This window comes from Caenorhabditis remanei, chromosome I (assembly GCF_010183535.1).
Source record: "Caenorhabditis remanei strain PX506 chromosome I, whole genome shotgun sequence".
Lineage (NCBI taxonomy): Eukaryota > Metazoa > Nematoda > Chromadorea > Rhabditida > Rhabditidae > Caenorhabditis > Caenorhabditis remanei.
The window spans coordinates 2,993,849-3,014,872 of record NC_071328.1 but is presented as its reverse complement, the minus strand read 5'-3'; the positions used below and the strand labels follow the sequence as shown (position 1 = coordinate 3,014,872).

The following is a 21,024-nucleotide window of genomic DNA, read 5'->3' as shown; positions in this document are numbered from 1 at the left end:
AGAAAAGCCATTCTAGCCCGGCCCGCGGCACAGTAATGAACAATCTTCCGGCCCGTAGTAGGTCACGGAGATAGAACTCGCTGTGATCTACATTTTGGTATATTTTTCAGCTCACAAAACTCAGTTTGAAGCGAGTTACGGGCCGGCACGGTATGCAAAAAAATTGCTCACCTTTATCATTTTTTTGCCCCATTCACCCCATTTTTTATTCAAAAATCCCTTTTTAATAACCTTTTTTAAATCATTGCCCCCCCCCCGTTTTGTTTTATATTATTTTATCGCTTAAAATACAGTTGGATGTTTTGCAAACGCGCTCTATTAACACACCGCCGACGTGGATTTTTTTTTTCAAAAAATTTAAATTTTTTTCAAATTTCCCATTTCGAAAAATGATGCAAAAATCGCGACTTGGTCTCTTCCTCATTGCTCTTCTTATTATTCAAACCACCGACGCTTTCGATGTAAGCCCCGCCCCCTTTTTTTTGTAGATCAAATTTTCATTATTTCAAAAATCCAGATTTCAATCGAAAAATCCGGCGCCCGTGGCACTTATTATCGATTTTGGTTCGTCTACGCGTGTATTTCGGCGGTGATGACCGTAATCCTGGCAATTTCCATTTCGATTTCAATGTGTCGACGGTATAAGTTGGTGGCCGGTCAGGAGCAGGAGGTGGGCGGAGTCTGAACAAAGGGGCGGAGCCTAATTTAAGCGTTTTTCAGTTATCGGAGCTTCAATGGTGATGGAGAAGAGAGAACTCTTTATTCGGAATATTTTTGAATAAAAAATAAAAAAAGTTTTTGGATTTCTAGGCCACGGCCGCGGTGGAAGTTAGGCCATGACTAAAATTTTTCGAAAATATTGGATTTTTTCAATTTTTTGCAAATTTCGGGACAAATAACTGCCAGAAACGTAAAATAAGGAAAACAACCAAAAATCAACAAACATTCAAAATATTGGGTTCCTAGGCCACGGTGAAAGTTCGGCCACCATGAGCATTTTCGATTTTTCTGCGATTTTCACAGAAAAACCCTTAAATTTTTTATAAAAACGGAGGAAAAATAGCAAAATTCCTTTTTAATGTCCACGAGGACTACACGACATGACGTCATCATCGTCATCACCAATAGAGCGCGCTTGTGCGCTTTACAGCGTGATCTACCGTTTTTCATTTTCCTCCGACGATTCTCAATAGAGCGCACTTCCCGCAGCTATTGGGAGATTCAAATTGAAAACCGACCCCCATCTTTGAGGCTCCGTAACTCTCTTCCTTTTAACAACTCATTTTCCAAATTATAGAATTTTGTAGATCAAATCTTGATCTCCATTTTTGTAGTTGACAACTTTTTGATAGATCCGCCCACTTTTGAGATATGAGCGCCGAGAGAGGGAGAGACGCAGAGAAGCGAGACGCCCTCCTCGTTTCGCACGCTCTCTCGCCTCCTAACTTTGAGGGCGCATATCTCGAAGCCTAGAATAGCTATCAAAAAGTTGTCAGCTACAAAAATGAAGATCTGAATTTGATCTACAAAATCCATATAATTTTGTGGTGCACCTGACAAAAGCGGAGCTTGTGGCGAGCTCTCAAAGTTGACTATTTTTTCAAGATTTTCTAAAAAAAAGTTTTTAGATTTTATCATTGAAAACGCGCTCCACCGTCAATATAATAATAAAAAAACAAACCTTATCATAATAATAATAATAAAACAAACAATGCAATAGAGCTACTTGGAGGGGACCAATTGAGAAATGTGCAAACAATTAGGTACCTTGCAAGCAGCTCTTCGACATTGAGTACTTTGGAATTCAGAAGACGTCATCACAAAAATATGAAGCAGAAGGAGTAGAAGAGGACCAAAATGAGGCAACGGAGCTTGAAAAGTGGGCGGAGTCAATCGAGAAGGGGGGCGGAGTCTCAATTGAAGTGGAGAGGGGGGGAAGCGAAGTGAGTGTCAAGTGGACGGAGGGGATAAGTGTGTGTATTGACTTTATATCAATTTGATTTGATAATATCTTCATTTTGATTTCTACAGGAGAGAGAACTTTGAAAAGGAGCTAGGGATGATTAAAAATGAGCCGATTTAGAGAGCCCGTCACAACCTCCGCCTTTGTCAGAGCACCATAAAATTATATGGCTCTTGTAGAACAAGTCTTGGGCTACATTTTTGTAGTTGACAACTTTTTGATAGCTTCTCACGCTTCCGAGATATGCGCCTTTGAAGTTAGGGGGCCAGAGAGCGTGCGAAACGAGGAGGGCGTCTCGCTTCTCTACGTCTCTCCCTCTCTGTGCGCTGCGTCCCTCAACTTTGAGCGCTTATATCTCGAAAGCGTGAATAGCTATCAAAAAGTTGTCAACTACAAAAATAGAGATCAAGATTTGATCTACACAACTGATATAGTTATGAAGCTATTTGGACAGCAGAGAACAATTTTATGGGCTCGCAAAGTTGGACAATTTTTCACTGAAAGTTTCAAATATTTTAATATTTTCATTCACTTTTTTTGGAGTGTGTTCTAGTACCTTTTGGTTGTCAATTCATCGAAAAATGTTCTTTTTGAAATTTTCTGAATAGAGCGCAACTGCTGAGGAAAGCTGGGACTCATCGTGAGCCAAAATCAGAAATAAGAAATGAAAAATGAAAAAAAACGAAATTTTTTCAACTCCACTAAACGTGACCTTCCCTACTGATAAGAATCTTCCAAACAATCTTTCTCGATAAGGATCTGCCCTACTTTTCTGTGCATATAAGGAAGGGGGAAACCCTCAGAAGTGGTCATTCCTCACTCCCTGTGCTGGTTGGTTTTCGGAAGCTCTTGTATGTGATCGGATGTTGGTGGATCGTGGAACAAGACAAGAAAAGAATGGTGGCGACTACTGGCGTTTGGGCTCAAATTGGTGGATATTGGTGAACAAGACACTCTAGGATGGTGGAGTTGTGGACCGATCGGTGCCGACCGGTCCCACCGATATGTGGGGCTCAAATTGGTGGAGATCTCTTGGACTCGAAGCTGGCAAGAGTGACTGCTGGTGACATTGACTTAGTGGAGACCCAAACTTGTGGGTCTACAGAAAACCCATTGGCGGAAGAATTCATTGGCTCCATCGTTGTGCTAACGACCGACCGGGGTCCGTGACGCGGTTCCTGTGTCCACTCCTGTGACCACATCCTCTCTATGTATGACTCGAACCTGGCAAGGTTTCCTGCTGTTGACGTTGGCTTTGTGAATCCGCAAGCTCCTTTCGTGGTCCCTGGTTTCTTGGTCCCTGGTGGAGTCCCGAAAGCTCTGTACGCAACAGAGTTGAGCGGAATTCCGCCTTCCGCCTTCCGCTTTCCGCCACTTTTTTCTTTCCGCTTTCCGCTCTCCGCCGAAAAATGTTTATTCCGCCTTCCGCTTTCCGCTTTCCGCCAAAAATTTTCCTATTTCCGCTTTCCGCATTCCGCCTTCCGCTGTTTGAAGATTTTTTCCTCAGCTTGAAAAATTTGATCACCTATTCCAATTTACTGATATTTTTGAAGTTTTTTGCAGCAAAGCTACATTGTATTCCGCCTTCCGCTTTTTGGCATTTTTTTCCATTCCGCTTTCCGCCTTCCGAAAAAAAATTTTCGCTTCCGCCTTCCGCTCTCCGCTTTCCGCCGATATTTTTTCAATTCCGCCTTCCGCTTTCCGCCCAAAAATGTTCATTCCGCTTTCCGCCTTCCGCCTTCCGCAATTTCAAAAACCGCATTCCGCTCAACTCTGGTACGCAAGTTGGTGGCGTTGGGGCACTGGTGGTGTCGGTGGTTATTGTTTCTGGATCAGTGGAGCTCAGCTCAGCTCAGCAGAGTTCCATGGAATTCCGACTTCCGATTTCCGATTGCTGGACAAGAAATTCTCACCGCGGTAAGCGGAATGCCTTTTTGCTTCCGCCATCTGTTCTCAACTGTGGTGATGCTTCGTTTATTGAACTCTGTGTGGCTCCAGGAGCTGGAGAGTGATCTGGAGTGACCACGCCCCGTGTCCAGTGGTGACCGTTGATATCCTGAACTCGTTTCAGATGTGTTATAGGTGTATCTGCTAGAGGAGGCTAGACTGTGGGAAAAAAGATTAAAATAGTATTACCAGTTTTTCTCCGTTCTTCCGTTTCTGAATGAATTTGAAAGTAAAATTGAAAAAAGCAATAGTTATAGAATAATTTTTTAAAGTTAATTTTTAAATTTTAATAAAATAACAAAGACGAGATTGGATTGAATGAAAGCACAAGCAAAAACAAGAAAAAAAGAAAAAAGACTGTTAGGAAAACCTCCGTCTCACAACGAATTTGAATTTGCCTAGTTTTGCCTAGAGAATTAAAAAGAAAATCTACCAGTCGAACACCACCGAACAATCGAAAACCCAAATTTACATTCCAAAATCCGTGACAGTTCCTGGTTTTTGATCTACCAACTAGCTAAGTCAATCCCCTTCTATCTTCCAAAGAACCAACAACCTAATTAACCGTTCGTAACAACCAATCTGTTCCATCATCTCATTTTCTTCTCCAAGTCATCTTCTCGGTTTCAAATGTAATTTACCCCTTCTCCTAAAAACCCATCTCTTCCTCTCTATCCAATTCAATAAGTACTTCCATCAGTACCTGCTCCTCCTCCCCCTGCTTCATGCGACGTCTTCTCGAGACCTAATCTATCCTCGGTGAGAATTCTGTCTGCGTCTCTCCCCCTGAGTACACTCTCTCGTCGGTTCAATTTTCGCCGTCGGCTACGAACCAAATCTTCTTTTCGATTTACATGTGTCCCCCCACTTTAGAAAGTTTTTAAGACGGAGAAGTTGAGTTTCTTATTTCGAAAGGATGCACACAAAGTTTGGCAATGGAATGGGAATGAGTTATTACGGAGAGAGAGAGAGAGGGATTGGCTTATTTTTTTAAAGGACGACTTCTGGAGCATTCTGGAGTGATTTACTAGGGAAAGCCATGGACTCGGCCTGGAGATATCGGTCGTGACCTATATTGTTGGAAAGCTGAAAAAACGCTGATTTCAAATATATATTCAGTTTTTGCCCTTCGAGGTCTGGTATTCGAGAAAAATGAGGTCAAAGTTAGGAAAAAGTGACAAATTATTGCCTTTTTAACACGCGAAAAGGGATTTAAATTTTTTTTGCGATTGTGTAGAAATAGGCATGATTTGAAATTTTTTGCGATTTTCGCGTGTTAAAAGCAGACTTGCAATATTCCGGGCCGGATTTGAATTTTTGAACTTTTTTCACTACAATTTTTTGTCCAAAAATTTATTTTCTGAAAATTTTTCATATTTTTCCTCAAGTATATTTTTCAAAAACCTTCGAAACCTACAAAAAATTGTTTTAAAAAAATATTTTTCAAAAAAAATCGGGAAATTTTCGAAAAAAAACTTGAATTTTTTTCAGTACTGAACTTCCGGGCCGACCGGGCCGGGCCGGAATGAAAATTTCTAGGCCCGGCCCGTTGCAAGTCTGGTTAAAAGGCAATAATTTGTCACTTTTTCCTAACTTTGACCTCATTTTTCTCGAATACCAGACCTCGAAGGCAAAAACTGAATATATATTTGGAATCAGCGTTTTTTCAGTTTTCCAACAATATAGGTCACGACCGATATCTCCAGACCGAGTCAATGACTTTCCCTTGGAGCATTTTCAAGGTAATTGGACCGCTTTAAAGCTTTTAAAGCTACTTCCGACCGTTCAGAACGGTTCTAGAGAATTCTGATTTGTTTTCAAGCATTCTGGAACATTGTAGAGTGATTCAAAGCATTCTGAAAGCACACACAAATATGGCTTATTGAGACAAAAATTCCAGAAAATTCAAGAAGCATCGGATCAGATTTGGTCCAAACGCGGATGAACACTCGGGGTAAAAACGATACCACAAATATAACAAATATTATTTTTGCTGTTTCGAAGCAGAAAATGAAGCAAATGACGAAATTCTTAAGTTTTGATAAACTCAATTTCAGGCGATTTTCGAGTTTTCACAAGATTCTGGTGTCATTTTTTTGCATTTACATCTATTTCTACACAGTTTGACCTAAATTTGCAATATTTTGAAGATTTTCTGTCCCAAAATCAGTCAAAGTAGCTTCAAAATCATGAAATACCGAAATTTTTTGAGCTCTTACTGTTTTGATTTTGATTTGCTGCGATTTTGAGCATTTTTCAGCGATTTTTGGTCTGAAAATTATGAAAATCTAATTGAATTTACCAACAAAGAGAGAAGAAGGTAGAAATTAGCACAGTAATATCATAAGACATCAAATTCTAATTTGGATCAATTTTTGAATATTTGGTATTTTGGTTTTTGATGCTGTTTTTTGGTGACCCCTAAAATTATTGTACCCTAGTACATATGGACTGTCTAAAACTCGAAAGAATGCCGAAAATGACAAAATTTGAGCATTTCGGACATCCGGACACACGGAACTCCCTTATTTTCAGTCAATCAACTCTATCTACTCAATCTCTCAACTCTTCCATTTGTTCCCATGTCCAAGACATCGATTGCCGAAATACGATCCGAAAATTAATACGGTAAGGGGAAATCCTTACATCCTGACACACGGAAATTTGAATTCCCATCAAACAAACCCTCTGAAAAGTTGAAAAAACGATAAAAATTCGAACTTTTCACAAATTTCGGACATCTGGACACACATACATTTGTTCATATATATAATAAGAGAATTATATATACTATAAACTGAGAACTATATATACAATGAATTATATAAGAATGATATATACTGTACTATATACGGTACATTTTCATTCTGGTTTCGACGTTTTGATCCAGTGTATCTGTTGATCAGGAAGGGCATTGTTTCAGAGGTCAAATAAATATTTTGACCAAACGCTATTTGAATTTTTCTCAAATATTCAAACAATTTCAAATAACTAAACAAAAACATTTATGATCAAAGAGAGCAAAAGAAAAGAACAAAAAAAGAAATCAAAAAGAACAAAAAAAACAGGGAAAGAAAAGTGAAGAAAAAACAGGGAAAGATAAGAGTGAAAAGAAGATATCACCGTCAAAGATTTTATAAAGAAGAATTAATATAGATTTAAGACGGTGACGGAGGGAGTATAACAAGGGAAGTTCATGACGAGGCGAGTTGAACTTTTTCTAAAAAGTGAGCTTTTGGCTGATTTTTCTTGCAGTTTTGGAATCAGCAGGGTCGAAAGTATCAGATGTCCAATTTTTAGAAAAAGTTCGACTCGCCTCGTCGTGAACTTCCCTTGTAAGTCAATGATTTCGAGACAGTTTAGATATGAGGTGTAGTGTATGTTACTTCTCTGAAGAACTTTCCTGGTAAAAGATCGAAGAGCTTTTTCTAGTCTATGAGGGGAGAGAGAGTTCTATAACTGGAAGAACGTAGGTGATAAATAAATTATTGCAGAGAGGGAGGGTTCGAGATCTGAAGGACTTAAAGGTGGACTAAGGTTAACTCTGATGGCCGGTGAAAATTGGCGTCATGGCCCAGAAATTCGATTTTTTTCGTTCATTTCACGATTCATGTCAGTGAGTTCACAGTGAGGAAGTGGTGGATTTGACAAAGGAGTATGGGTGGTAGAGGAGAAGGGATCCGATTTCCTTGAAATCTACTTTTTTGAATTGAAACCAGCGCATTGAGACCTTTCAAAAGAGTATAATCATGACTATATTTGAAAGTTTTCGAAAAATGATACCAAAAATTGAAGCTGGCCAAAATATGTCATGATCACACTCATTTGAATTGTCTTGGCTTGCTTATCTTAAATCTTATCTCGAAAAAGTTTTTTAATTTGGTCCAAACTCCGCTGAGAACGAACGGTGAAACAGTTTGGGCATTTCAGTGGCCGTGGAACATTCTAGAAATTTCATTTCGAAAATGTTGTTTTTTTCAGCGTTCTTATCAATTTTTGTCGTTTACTATCAAATTCATTGAAAGAAAACGACGAAAGTTGAAAAATCAACATGGCCGAAGTCGAGAATTTCTAGGCCATCGACATGCCCAAACTCATCTGCGCTTTCAGCGTGTTGTTCACCGAATTAAAAAATTCTTTCGAGAGAAAAAAGAACTCACAAACATACATACATCATTCTAATGAAGAAGTTTTGGCAATATGACTATTGAATTTCAGTTTTGATCCAGTGTATCTGTTGATCTTTTCTTTTTTCTAGACAGTTGATCCTCATTATTTTGAATAGGCGGTGAAGAACGCATAGGTTTACTGCGCTTGCGAGTACGAGTAGAGCGACTTTCCGCTTGATTCCTTGCATTTTGAGGCTCTTGGTAATCAACATCTCTTTCTTGTTCTTCAACCGCAACTTGACTCGCTGGTTGGTTGGATTGACGAGGAGCCTTTCGTGGTTTCTTTGAGAGGCAATGCCCACACAGGCAGTTGACCAATCTCTCTTTTTTGTACGCCGCTCCATAGTCAATTGTGACTTCTTCTCCAGCTTCAATTCTTCGAGTGGCAATGAAGAACAGTCTGATGTCGGTGATTGACAAGCCACCTTGATACGATCTGGAATGGAAAGTTGTAAACAGGCTGAAACTGAATCTCGTAACGAAATTCGTTTCTTTTTACTACTTTTTAAAAGTTTTTCATCATACTTGTCAACCGGGCCGAAAAGGGCCGACACGGGCCGGCGCGTAACTCGCTTCAAACACAATATTATGAGCTGAAAAATATACCAAAATGTAGATCTCGACGAGTTCTATCTCCGTGGCCCACTACGGGTCGGATGGCTATTCGTTAATGTGCCGCGGGCCGGGAAAAAGTGCCAAAAAACGCGAAAATGGCCAAAAAAGCCATTCTAGCCCGGCCCGCGGCACATTAACGAAGAGCCATCCGGCCCGTAGTAGGTCACGGACAAAGAACTCGTCGAGATCTACATTTTGATTAATTTTTCAGCTCATAAAATTCATTTTGACGCGAGTTACGAGCCGGCCCGTGTCGGCCCGGTTGACAAGCATGGTTTTTTCTAATTTTCCGGTTTTTCCAAAAAAAAATTTCGAATATGCTATTTTCCATGTTTACCACTTTCCCACTCACCGCAAAACCATTGAATTCGGTCTGCAACAGTGCGAGAGAAATCTCGTGAAGTTACCTTTCTGGGCGGTATTCACAGAAATACATTCTGTTGACATTTTTTTTCCTGTTCCCTTCGACATGAGTTTCTGAAAGAGAAAAATGTAATATTTGTTCTATTTGTATGATGAATGGGGGTACCCGATTTTAGAACTCGGAAAAATAGAACTGCGACAAAATAAAACTGCAAAAATATAGAACTGACTAAAATAGAACTGCTACAAAGTGGAACTGAACACAATGGAACTGTTACAAAATAGCATACTTGTCAAATCACGGGCCGGCCCGGGCCCTCGGAAAATTTCAGGGCCCGGGCCGGCCCGCAGGGCCCGCAGCAAGCTTTTTTTTCAATATTTTGACGGGCCGGGCCGGAAGATTTTTTTAGCGGGCCCGGCCCGGCCCGGCCCGTGACAAGTATGCAAAATAGAACTCCACGAAATAGAACTGAACGAAATGGAACTGCCACAAAATAGAACTGCTACAAAATGGAACTGCTACAAAATGGAACTGCTACCACTGGTTTTGAAAATGCTTATTGGGCTTATCTAATATAATTTTATATAGTTTTTTGTTGACTATTAAATAGACAAAGACTTTATCTCCATAAAATAAGTGTTTTTAATCGACTTTTCTCCTCGAAAATTGGTTATAATTCTTCTAAAAAGTCACGAATGCAAACGCGCTCCATTCGAACTAGAGTTCTATTTTGTAGCAGTTCTATCTTGTAACAGTTCCATTTCGTGCAGTTCCATTTCGTCGCAGTTCCATTTTGTTCAGTTCTATTTTTGTCTCTTCTATATTTTCACAGTTTTATTTTGTCACAGTTCTATCTTTCCGAGTTCTAAAATCGAGTACCCCCTGATGAATACCTTGAAGTACTTCTTTTGTTGATTTCCCAACCGATTTGTTTTCGAAATGAACTTCAACAGCATATCGTTTTCATCAATGAGAGTCATTGAGTATTCTGCCACGGTCTCGTCAGTGTTGACGAGCCTTTCTCCACAGATTTCTCCATTGAGACATGCGACAACGGTTCCTGAATGTTTATATTCTTATGTGATCTTTTTTGAGTGTTAAAAAACAAACCTTCTTCAATAGGCTCCTTGGTGAAAACACTGAACCCAATATCGAGATTTCTTCTTTGAATGAAGAATTTTTCAGCTTGATTCTCGTCACTTTTCAAAAGGACTTTCATTCCGCATGATGGGCCACATGTACATCTGGAATGAACGATATCAAAACGGGAAGGATATATATATATATATGCATACTTGCTATTATGCCCTGGAAAATATACCAAAATGTAGATCTCAGCGAGTTCTATATCCGTAACCTACTACGGGCCGGATGGCTAGTCGTTGATATGCCAAAAAGCCATACAAGGCACATTAATAAAGAGCCATCCGGCCCGTAGCAGATCACGGACATATAACTCGCCGAGATCTACATTTTCGTATATTTTTGAGCTCATAATATTGAGTTTGAAGCGAGTTACGAGCCGGCCCGGTTTTCAAGAATGGTAATTACTTATTGTCCAGGTTTTATTTATTTCATGCCGATTTTTTAGTAAAAAATTTCCACAATTTAAGCTAGGTTTTGGCTCAAAATTCATCATAAATAGCGATATGAACCTAACTTTTTTGCCTTCGAAATCAAAAATCTCACTCAATACTCTAAAATATTTAATTTAAAGCTAAAAAACCTGAGAAAAATGCTTCTGAATTAACAGTTTTTGAGTTTATCCGGTGGAAAAATTTGCTTTTGAGATGAAAAATTCTATAACAATGTCATTTCTGACTAAAAACCTCTTAAACCACGTTAAAGAATTCGCCAAAATCTACATTTTAGTATATTTTTCAGGTCGTCGTAATAAGTTTTGAGCAAGTTACGCACCGGCTCGTTTCAGCCCCGTTTGCAAATATGGTTATATGTAGTCAACTTACTCTGCCCCACAGTTGAAGAACATTTGTTTGTAATACATGTCCTTTACCACTTTGAGCCCTCTATCGGTCTGAAAAATAGAAAAGATTTATATAAATATTTAAACTTGGAAACTTACTAGAGTTTGACACTTGTAGTCTTTTCTGTTTCCTCTTCTCTTTATTGTATACGTTTTCATGAGTTCAGCGGCAACTTTATAACATTCGCAGTTTTTGTTCGTGGAGCAGTCGACACCTGGTCCACATGAACAACATATCTGGAAGTTTTAAAATAAACTTTGGAATTTATCTATTTGTAACAAAAACTAACCTTGTTTTTGGCTCCTTCTTCGATTGATTTCTTCGCAGTCGCAGTGAGTCGTTCACCTACACAATTCTGTGCGCTGTACTCGTAGGAGGCCGTAGCAGGCCATTTTGAGACATCGTTCTCTGAACTTCCCGGCACCACGGAAGTTATCTCAACTCGGGGTGGTGGTGGCGGCAAGTTTTCGACTGCAGGTGGTGGCGGCAAGTTCGCCACTTGTGGTGGTGGCTGCAATTAATTAATTGTGGAATGCTCTCAGATCTTGATATTTAGCATACTTGCAAACCGGACCGGCGCGTAACTTGCTTCAAACTGAGTTTTATGAGATGAAAAATATCCCAAAATTTAGATCTCGACGAGTTCTATCTCCGTGACCTGATACGGACCGGATGGCCATTTGTTGTTGTGCCACGGGCCGGGAAAAAGTGCCAAAAAAGCCATTCTAGCCCGGCCCGCGGAACATTAACGAATAGCCATCCGGCCCGTAGTGGATCACGGAGATAGAACTCGTCGAGATCTACATTTTGGTTTATTTTTCAGCTCAGTTTGAAGCGAGTTACGCGCCGGCTCGTTTTGGCCCGGTTCGCAAGTATGATATTCAGGCTCCGGGACATTTCTAGACGATTCGCCATCAATTTTCGGAAAATTTCTAAGGCTGTATGGAGGAAAAACATATCACCTTAATTAGAATCATCACGGCGCACTAGTAATATGTTTTTTACCTTATAAAGCTTTAGAAGTTTCCCGAAAATTGGTGGCGAAGCGTCTGGCGGCGAAATGTGTGTTGCGAAATGTCCCGGAGCCGATATTTAATAATCACTTACAGTACCGCTCAATAGGATATGAAGTTTTGGTTTTTCGGCTCTAACTTCTTTCAAATTGGTCGGATTGACCTGAAACTTTGGGAAAACGTTTATTGCAGAGTTTTCCTTATATTTAATTAATATTCTAGGTGAAAAATCATGTTTTACAAATTTTTTGTGATATTTTCGAAAATGACGAAAATTCGAAAAATCGCATATTTTTATTTCCATGACCGGTGTATCAAAAATCAAGTGTGTAATAAGAGTTTATGTTAAATTTTTAACAGAAAACGACTTGATTCTCATTTTTTGACCGCTGGTCCACTACTTTTGATTCATAACCCATGTCTCCCGGGCTGTCAAAGTTTGGTAGTACTAATATATGGAATATTACAATTCAAACACATGTAAAGCGTGCATTTTCTGTCGAAAACAGTATCGAAGCTTGCAAAGCTATAGAGTAAAATGTGGAAAACTTGAATTTGACACTTTTATCTCGATGGAAGCCCTAAATTAATTTTTGGAGACCTCCAATTGTCAAACGCTGCATATTTGGTATCGATGTCAGACAAGTTCCGGACGGAAATAATACATTTATCCGGTACCTTTGGTTTTACAATTTATGGAACTTGTTATTTGAACAATTTTGAATATTTTGAGCCTAGTTTCAGTCACACGTTTGCATTAATAAGATGGATCACTCCATGTTGTCTTACTCTCACTTGTTCGAAAATGTCGAAATTTTACATTTTTGGTTTTACTCAAAAGTCATATCGTATTGATGCTGTTTTTAATCATTCACGTTAGAAAAAGATTCAAATAAGTTTAAAAACAGTAGAAATGTCCTCTCTCACATTTTCTCATGTATTCATAAGACGATCAAAAAATGCTATCAGAACATGATCACGATGAAGTTCCTTTTCAATGTAACAACCCTTAACAACAAACTTATATATCGAAACTTGGCTCAGAATATTCACAATTGTTCAAATAACAAGTTCCATAAATTGTAAAACCAAAGGTACCGGATAAATGTATTATTTCCGTCCGGAACTTGTCTGACATCGATACCAAATATGCAGCGTTTGACAATTGGAGGTCTCCAAAAATTAATTTAGGGCTTCCATTGAGATAAAAGTGTCAAATTCAAGTTTTCCACATTTTACTCTATAGCTTTGCAAGCTTCGATACTGTTTTCGACAGAAAATGCACGCTTTACATGTGTTTGAATTGTAATATTCCATATATTAGTACTACCAAACTTTGACAGCCCGGGAGACACGGGTAACAAGTCAAGAGTAGTGGTCCGGTAGTCAAAAAATGAGAATCAAGTCGTTTTCTGTTAAAAATTAAACATAAACTCTTATTACACACTTGATTTTTGATACACCGGTCATGGAAATAAAAATATGCGATTTTTCGATTTTTCGTCATTTTCGAAAATATCACAAAAAATTTGTAAAACATGATTTTTCACCTAGAATATTAATTAAATATAAGGAAAACTCTGCAATAAACGTTTTCCCAAAGTTTCAGGTCAATCCGACCAATTTGAAAGAAGTTATGGCCGAAAAACCAAAACTTCATATCCTATTGAGCGGTACTGTACATCGGGCAACGTTGGACTGGCGGGGTTTTTACGTCTTCGGACACGTGAATTTTTTACTCTTGGCATCTGCAAAATATTTCATTGAATGTGAAGGAAATGAATAGAAAAAAGATATTATCGGAATAAAAAAGTTCCGACATTTCTTCTTACGACAAAATGCAGACTCAGTGCAAAATTACTACTGAGTCTGCATTCTGACTAGAGAAAAAATGTCGAAACTTTTTTATTCCGATAAGGCAAACGTACGATTACATATATATATATATATGAAAATAAGGGTCCCTAAATCGCACGAAATTCGTTGAAAAATCGCTGAAAAATCAATATTTTCACTGCAAAATTGACGGAAAGGTGTGAAAAATCATGAAAACTCACGAAAATTCGAGAAAAATGCGGTAAAACAATTCGAAAGTGCGAAATTGGGTGAAAATGAGAGAGAAATCTAGCGCCGACAACTTTTACTGCAAGGAACGACAAAGATGAGTTGAGGAGATAGTGAAAAGAAAGGACATTTAGAGAAAGGATGAAGAAATGAAACAATTTTAGCGGATATTAGGCCTAATCTGAAATTATTATTCTTGAATTTAGATTATGGCATAACGCGACAAAAACATAGTTGTCAAGACCCGGGTAAAGTGGCGCCAAAGTTCAAAATTCAAATTTTTTGAATTTTTTTTCCGAAAAAGTCAAATGTTCAACTAGCATTCAAGAAATTCTGTAAAATAGTCAAAAATGGTGACATTTTTGAAAAAATTTCGAAAAAAAAATTCAGAAAAAAGGATCATTGTTTGAAGCCTCGACAACCGGGCCTCGACAACTTTAGATAAAAATGTTTTCATCGGAAAAAACCAATTTTTGGAGACGAAAAATAAGTATAATGGAATTTTCGAAATTCTATTGCTATAAAACAACAACTAATTTTTGTACTGTTCGAATACTTTTTTGTAATGCGCCTTTAAGCTACAGTAAGAATTTGCACTGTCATTTGTGTGCGTGAGTTTATTTTAGGCCAGGGAAATGCTCTCATAGACTTTTCTTGAGTTCTTAGGGGGAAAATCGATAAATTACATTCACAACAGTGTAAGAGGGCCAGAAAGAGCATATTAAAAGTGAAAGGATACATAAAAACTAAAGAAAAAGAAGAAAAAAGTGAAAACTAGAGAGAAACATATACGAAAAGCGCGTAATTCATTTGAATGTCCCGGTGAGTGAGTGCGGGTGTCGACACGGTGAGAGAACAGAGAGACGCAGACATCACTCACTATCAGTGCGGTAGGGCGCGGCGAGAACGACAGAAGCTTGATGACAATTCTACCGCTTTTTCAAAAACAAAAACCGGAATCGAAGAAAAATCGGTAAAAACTGTACAAAATCGGGATTTTCCCGGAAACTGGCAATTATTTTCATCGATTTTTTTATCAATAACCGACTTTAATCAGTTTTGAAGTATCGGTGGAGCACCCTGCTTGTATAGATGAAAAAGTAAAGTTTATGAAGTTTAAACTACTAAATTTGGTGGAATAGAAGATCATTACTTTCTATATTAAAAAGTAGTTTTTTCTTTGTTTTTTTGCTACCACTAGAGTAGGCCCATTATCAATTATGTATACCATCTCTTTCATGAAACCCCTAAAATCAATTCTTTTGCACGAGTCAGTGGTTTCCACCCTTCGATGAAATAAATAAATAAAATTAATTAAATACAAAGTGCTAGGGAAAGCATGTCAATTATAACTGATAACAACGGAGAGTAAGTTGATAACAGAGGAAACTCAAACCACACAAACATGATACGGAAAGTTGTCTGATTTATAGATAGGTAGATTGTTACGAAAGTATGAAATTGAAAGATAGCCACTCAGTTTGGGTGTGGAACATTCTAGCATACTTGTCAACGGGCCGAAACGGGCCGAGACGGGCCGGCGTGTAACTCGCGTCAAAATGAATATTATGAGCTGAAAAATATACCAAAATGTAGATCTCGACGAGTTCTATCTCCGTCACCTACTACGGGCTGGATGACTATTCGTTAATGTGCCGCGGGCCGGGAAAAAGAGCCAAAAAACGCGAAAATGGCCAAAATAGCCTTAACGATCCAGGTCACGGACATAGAACTCGTCGAGATCTACATTTTGGTATATTTTTCAGTCCATAAAACGCAGTTTGAAGCGAGTTACGCGCCGGCTCGGTTTGCAAGTATGGTTTTTAGATGGGAATTGCATTAAAAACGCTAAAAATCATGTCAGAATTGAAATTTTTGTTTAAAATTACAGTTTTCGTTAATTTCTGCCGGTTTCCGGACATTTTCTGGGAAAAAATATACAGAACGAGAATTCCTATTCCCACCGGAATTGATGGTTTTGTGTAACTATATGCACCGAGTGATTTCCAACTGAAAATGCAGGATTTTTTTTGCTGGAAATGGCAGTTTTTACAATTCCCGTCTAAAAACCATACTTGGAAACCGTGCCGGCACATAACTCCCTTCAAACTCAATATTATGAGCTCATAAATATGCAAAATGTAGATCTCGACGAGTTCTATGTCACTGATATAATACGGACCGGATGGCCGTGCTAGATTGGTTTTTTTGGTCATTTTCCCGTTTTTGGCACTTTTTCGCGGCCCGCGGCACATTAGCGAATAGCCATCCGGCCCGTATTATATCAGTGACATAGAACTCGTCGAGATCTACATTTCGGTATTTTTTTCAGCTCATAATATTCATTTTGACGCGAGTTACGGCCCGGTTTGCAAGTATGAATATGGGCGCCGGGACATTTCGCCACCAGACGTTTCGCCACCGATTTTTTTTATGGGGAGAGAAATATATCACTAGAACAACAAGCGACAAAATTTGAAACAACACAGGGTCTAGGGGTGAGTAGTGAAATCGTATGCGCTCCACTAGACATTGGCGGTAAATTCAAATTTTAATTTTTTCAATTCGCTGTTTCACTGTGACACTTTGATGCGCAGCTTAATCGATCTTTTTTTGAGCCGATTTATGTCTGTTTTTCCGCATTTTTGGCCAGTTTTTCGACTGTCTCGCATATTTTCAAGATCAATTCTATTAAATAAAGAAATAAAGTTTTAAAATAAAAAAATTATTTTGAATTTCGCGCTAAAATTTTAGCTGATTTCAGCGGAGCGCGTTTATTTTCACTACTCATCCCGAGACCCTGTGAAACAAACAACATGGTCGAAGTCGAATTTCTAGAACAGCACAGGGGTGCGAGGCGTAAGGTCCGCAACGAAAAGTTTTGAATTTACCGGCCGAGTCGCGATGCGTGTGCGTCGCGTTTTTCATTGAAAGATACTACAAACACACGCTAAACTTGAACTTGGCACTCAGCCAAGTCAGTTTTTGGCACCGTGCCAACCACTGTGAGACGGAGCGCGTTTAAGCGACCTTGCGTTATGCACCCCTGTGGAACAGCGCTAACCGGCGATCGCTCTCAGCGAGTTCCAGACCGAATTTTAAAATTCTTTCGATATGAAAATGAACTGAAAGGTACACATTCCTCATTCTATTAAAAAATCTGATTTGACCATAGTCCGTCGTTAAAACGCATGCATAACGTATTTTACGTGCTCAACCACTTCTCGTTTAGTAATAAGTGCCTACTTCTCTGTGAGATTCTCAATATAGCAGTGGAATGGCACATGTTTTCTCCGGCCGGTGGTCCTGGACCGTGTCTATATCTGTGTCTCTCACCTGTACACAATATTTTTATGAGGTGAGGTCAACACGATCGTAAAGAACACGTGCACTTGCCAGATGCCATCGCCAGATGCCCACCAGAGAAACAACAAAAGAAACAAGGAGACGCAGAGAGAAATGTTTTGAAGAAAGCAGAAGAACAACAGGACGAATGCGAAAATAAACCTAGGAAGAGGGTTATTGTCGTAAAAATGAGAGTATTGAAGAATATTGCAATATCAAAAGGCGCATTGACGCACTGACAGACAGATTTCCCAGTTTTCAAGTTTCTTGGACATCCGGATTCACAGACAGACAGAAGAACCAATTTATTTGGAAACCGAACTCATTTTAATTGGATTTTTGACAGTTTTTGCTGTTTTTTGGACATCCGGACCCTCGAGACACACAGACAGACGCAATTTCGGCGTTTTTAATTAAAATTACTCTATAATCTCGGATTTCTGGACATCCGGATTCTTGGAGACACAGACAGACATTAATTTTTGACTTAAGTTTCCCCGTTTCGTTTTCATTCATGGGAGGTTGTTCGAGCATTTGTTAGCAAAACGTAAGGAATCAAACGGGCAACGAAATGGGACTGGATGATTGGAATATAGAAAAGTTGGTCGATGACACCGCTAGACGTATCGCAGAAGGAATGGTGGAAGCTATGGAAAAGGCGTTTCGTGAAAACCCCCGATTTCGCGAACAAGTCCTACAACTCGATCGGATGATAATAGCTGAACTAAGAGAGCAAGTCAAGGATAATGTGAGTGAGCAGAAACAAGAATGGGTTGAAAAACGGGCAAAGGCAGAACAGAAAAGAAAGCAGAAGCAAACAACAACGGAAAATTCGGAAGAAGAAAACTAAGAGACATAGACGCAGGACATGGATAATTTTCCGAGAGTTCGTTATGATATTTCACTGTCAAATGGTTGCTCTTGAACTGTTGGGGATCAAGTTTAAGAGTTACGAAGATGCTAATTTATCTCCAATCATCCTCGAAGAAGCATTTGTTCCAAGAAATAAGAAAAAGAAAAAGTTGAATTAGTGCTACGAATACAAGAAACTGGAACACGGACAAATTGAACTCATGCATATTGGTATCAATCACGTACCCTTGCGGACGTAATAAATTATTATTATTATTATTATTAAAAATCCTTAAATTGGATGGTTAACAATTTTCCACTATTTTCGGATATCTGGGCACGCAGACAACCACTTTTTGGCATTTTCAATTAAAATGTTTCCAAATTGCGGTATTTTGGACATCCGGTCACCCGGAAACACAGACAGACCACTAATGTGAAGGCAATGGCTCTAAGACATCTTATTTTTGTGGTATTACAGTGTTTTTACTTTTTTTTTAGGTTTTCAAGTAGTTTTGCTATTTTTTACACTCAAAAAGCTTTTTTTTTACTATTTTCTTTTTATTTAGCTCGCTTTTCCAAGAATTTAGGAGTGGTAGCCTTAAAACGTTCTATAGTCGCCAGCATATAGTCTTTTATTGAACCTGATAATCTGAAAACTGTGGAGGTTTCGATGTTGGAAAAATCTAGATTTTTTAAATGTAACTCCAACTTCGATCCTTAATGCATTGTATCGAATTTAAATAATTTTAACGAGAAGGCATGCGTGGAGGACCGCGAGTGCAGTCTGTCCCATGTTCCTCCAACTCCTGTCCCTAATTAGTTAAGAATTTTAATTAAATTTTTAGAATTTTAAGAATTTAAAGGAGAGGCATTTCTGGAATGGTGGGAATGAGAAAATGAGAGGACGACTGAACCATGAAGAGAAGGAGAAGTTCGGGAGAAGAGAAGCTAACGGAGAGAACTTTCATGGAGTGTGTCCACTAAAAGTTAATATTCCAGGCTCGGCCTGGAACAACAGATCAGCAGCAGGCAATCGAAGTTGGCGTGATACTGGATATGGAGTTGGGAGAATGAGACCACGCGGACCTTCGATGAGGAACAACTACTGGTTGCCGAGTCACGACAATGACGGATGGTTTTACATGTCGGGTCGGAAGCTTCGCTGGATTTTGGAAGAAAAGTCGAACAGAGCGAACTTTTCATATTGTGGGGGAGGTGTTGTATAGGAACGCCTACGTGAAACCCTAGTCACGTGCCCCGGTTATTCTAAGTATTCATTTCCCTTAGAATTCAGTTCTTAATAAAGTAAAGAGTAAAGAACCACGTATATCGTCTCTCTCTCCGATAGCAAAGTAGCTATACAATAAGAATTTTAAATAAATTTTGAGAATTTTAAGAATTTAAAGGAGAGGCATGCGTGGAGGACCGCGAGTGCAGTCTGTCCCATGTTCCTCCAACTCCTGTCCCTAATTAGTTAAGAATTTTAATTAAATTTTTAGAATTTTAAGAATTTAAAGGAGAGGCATTTCTGGAATGGTGGGAATGAGAAAATGAGAGGACGACTGAACCATGAAGAGAAGGAGAAGTTCGGGAAAAGAGAAGATAACGGAGAGAACTTTCATGGAGTTTGTCCACTAAAAGTTAATATTCCAGGCTCGGCCTGGAACAACAGATCAGCAGCAGGCAGTCGAGGTTGGCGTGATACTGGATATGGAGTCGGGAGAATGAGACGACGCGGACCTTCGATGAGAAACAATTACTGGTTGCCGAGTCACGACAATGACGGATGGTTTTACATGTCGGGTCGGAAGCTTCGCTGGATTTTGGAAGAAAAGTCGAACAGAGCGAACTTTTCATATTGTGGGGGAGGTGTTGTATAGGAACGCCTACGTGAAACCCTAGTCACGTGCCCCGGTTATTCTAAGTATTCATTTCCCTTAGAATTCAGTTCTTAATAAAGTAAAGAGTAAAGAACCACGTATATCGTCTCTCTCTCCGATAGCAAAGTAGCTATACAATAAGAATTTTAAATAAATTTTTAGAATTTTAAGAATTTAAAGGAGAGGCATGCGTGGAGGACCGCGAGTGCAGTCTGTCCCATGTTCCTCCAACTCCTGACCCTAATTAGTTAAGAATTTTAAATAAATTTTTAGAATTTTAAGAATTTTAAGGAGAAGAAGTTTACTTTAATCTAGATCTAAGATTCACTTCTTCGGGTGCCCGTTACTCACCTTATTTTCGTGTCCATCCCCTTTGTTGTCTCATTGGTGTGTTGCAGCAATGTCCTGTACCGGATCGTTGTAGCAGTTAGTCGTGCCGAAAATTTGTTCATTAATTTGAAAATGAGAAATCGAAGGAATCAATAAAGAAATATAAAGAGTTATAAACGGGTCGAATGCAATGAAAACCAGAGAGCCCAAGAAAAAAGTGTTCGGTATGGAAGAGAAAGGACAACTGACTGTATTTCACCAGACTGACCTTATTAGGACTGGGGGGCGTGTCCTGTTTGTCTTCATCTATTAGATTTCCCATGGAGATAAGTGAAGAACAATGAGAAACACCGGCCTTCCGTTCACACCTGTCGATTTGTTTTTGCTCTATCGATATATATATATTAGATTTTCCAGGAAGATAAGTGTCAGGCGTACACACACCGACTTTTTTACATAAGTTATTGATTTTCGCGTTCACACCTTGTCTACAT

General features: G+C 39.0%; 3 protein-coding genes across 3 annotated transcripts; 2 read left to right on the top strand and 1 right to left on the bottom strand.

Moving 5' to 3' along the window:
- Nucleotides 1–389: 389 nt before the first annotated feature.
- Nucleotides 390–685, top strand: GCK72_000402 (uncharacterized protein; the record flags this gene model as incomplete). The annotated part of the gene is made up of 2 exons (XM_053722471.1): nt 390–461; nt 518–685. The coding sequence occupies 2 exons, from the start codon at nt 390–392 to the stop codon at nt 683–685; spliced, it is 240 nt and encodes a 79-aa protein (XP_053591116.1).
- A 7,439-nt stretch (nt 686–8,124) lies between these two features.
- GCK72_000401 (uncharacterized protein) lies at nt 8,125–13,804 on the bottom strand (the record flags this gene model as incomplete). Its single annotated transcript, XM_053722470.1, has 9 exons — nt 8,125–8,515; nt 9,047–9,171; nt 9,952–10,118; nt 10,169–10,302; nt 11,026–11,093; nt 11,142–11,279; nt 11,333–11,554; nt 12,151–12,219; nt 13,739–13,804. The coding sequence occupies 9 exons, from the start codon at nt 13,802–13,804 to the stop codon at nt 8,125–8,127; spliced, it is 1,380 nt and encodes a 459-aa protein (XP_053591115.1).
- A 4,232-nt stretch (nt 13,805–18,036) lies between these two features.
- Nucleotides 18,037–20,200, top strand: GCK72_000400 (uncharacterized protein; the record flags this gene model as incomplete). The annotated part of the gene is made up of 3 exons (XM_053722469.1): nt 18,037–18,213; nt 19,175–19,535; nt 19,974–20,200. The coding sequence occupies 3 exons, from the start codon at nt 18,037–18,039 to the stop codon at nt 20,198–20,200; spliced, it is 765 nt and encodes a 254-aa protein (XP_053591114.1).
- Nucleotides 20,201–21,024: the final 824 nt, after the last annotated feature.